The 1,452-nt window shown below is 38.1% G+C and overlaps 1 protein-coding gene across 1 annotated transcript; it reads left to right on the top strand.

The window, feature by feature from the left end:
* Positions 1-4: 4 nt before the first annotated feature.
* Positions 5-1,449, top strand: LOC107579097 (nascent polypeptide-associated complex subunit alpha-like; the record flags this gene model as incomplete). Its single annotated transcript, XM_016264970.1, has 5 exons — positions 5-28; positions 505-576; positions 676-822; positions 982-1,113; positions 1,351-1,449. Coding segments are annotated over 5 exons (474 nt in total), but the record flags the coding sequence as incomplete, so codon positions are not given.
* Positions 1,450-1,452: the final 3 nt, after the last annotated feature.

Consider the following 1,452-nt stretch of genomic DNA (forward strand, 5'->3'; position numbering starts at 1 on the left):
GACATTGCTGAGACCCTCAAATCCACAGGTGGGCTGTAGATTCATGAGTGATCTTGAGTGAATTGAATAAAACTCAAAATTACATGTCAAACTATACCAGTTGCGTATCTTACAATTAACTACTAGTTGGCATAGCAGTAGTGCATGTTAACATACTAATGCTACTTTGTTTATAAAGTAACCTTTGTCGTGTAAAGTGTGAGTAAAGCAACATGCACATAACATAACACTAAATGCTTTTTTTTATCTTGATTTTAAAAAATAACACTTAAGTGGAACTGGACAGCTAGTATAAATGTTAAAATTAAGTAAACTGAACAAGCAGCAATTAATTACTTGAGTGCAGCAGAGCATTAGTTGGAAGCATCAACAAAAATATACTTGCATACATCATTGCTAAAAAAATTATATTTTTGCACTTTTGAGTCTAGTTAAGTCTACTGTATGAACAATGTTAGGTCCTACTATGCTCTCTTTATCCTTCATATCTTCTTTTTTTCATAGCTCTCACACTCTCCTGCTGATGAGTCAGTGAGCAGAGCCAAACAGAGTCGAAGTGAGAAAAAAGCACGAAAGGTAGGACTGCAAATGCAGTTTCATGCAGTTTTAAGACTCACTGTATTGTGAGTCCCTGACCTACTGTCTCTTCCTCCATGTGGTTGTTATCATTACAAGGCGATGTCAAAGCTCGGGCTGAAACAGATCCACGGAGTGACACGCATTACCATTCGGAAGTCCAAGAATATTCTCTTTGTTATTACACGTCCAGATGTGTTTAAAAGCCCTGCCTCGGATATTTACATAGTCTTTGGAGAGGCCAAGGTTAGTATTTTCCCATCATTTTGTTTCTTATTGCATATGCAAGGATACCTTCCAAAAATCTGGCTACAGTGGCACAGATTTCCAATTGCAAGATGAATATTTAAATATTTATATCTGTTCATTGATCTTCATCTGTGCTTTCTGTCCGTCTCTTCTCAGATTGAAGACCTGTCACAACAGGTACACAAGGCAGCGGCAGAGAAATTTAAGGTTCCTCTTGACCCCTCACCTCTGCCATCAGAAATCACACCAAGCCTGACAATAAAAGAAGAGAGCGAGGAAGAAGAGGAGGTATAAATCTTTCATTTCCTCCATTTAAAGGATAGTTGACCTAAAAAATAAACATTCTGTCATCATTTACTCAGCTTCATCTCGTTCCAAACCTTTGTGTCTTTCTTTTTTCTGTGATGAAATAATGTCAGTAAATAATGACACCATTTTTGGATGGCCTTTTCCTTTTAGAAATATGTTTGAATGAATAAAGCAGCTAAATTAAGATGAACCATATTCTCTTTGTCTGTTTGTAAGCTGGATGAGGGTGGGCTGGAGCAGAGAGATATCGAGTTGGTGATGGCACAGGCCAACGTGTCTCGAGCTAAAGCAGTCCGTGCACTGCGCCACAACAAGAAT

The sequence above is a fragment of the Sinocyclocheilus grahami genome, unplaced genomic scaffold (genome assembly GCF_001515645.1).
Source record: "Sinocyclocheilus grahami isolate Dianchi unplaced genomic scaffold, SAMN03320097.WGS_v1.1 scaffold14117.1, whole genome shotgun sequence".
Lineage (NCBI taxonomy): Eukaryota > Metazoa > Chordata > Actinopteri > Cypriniformes > Cyprinidae > Sinocyclocheilus > Sinocyclocheilus grahami.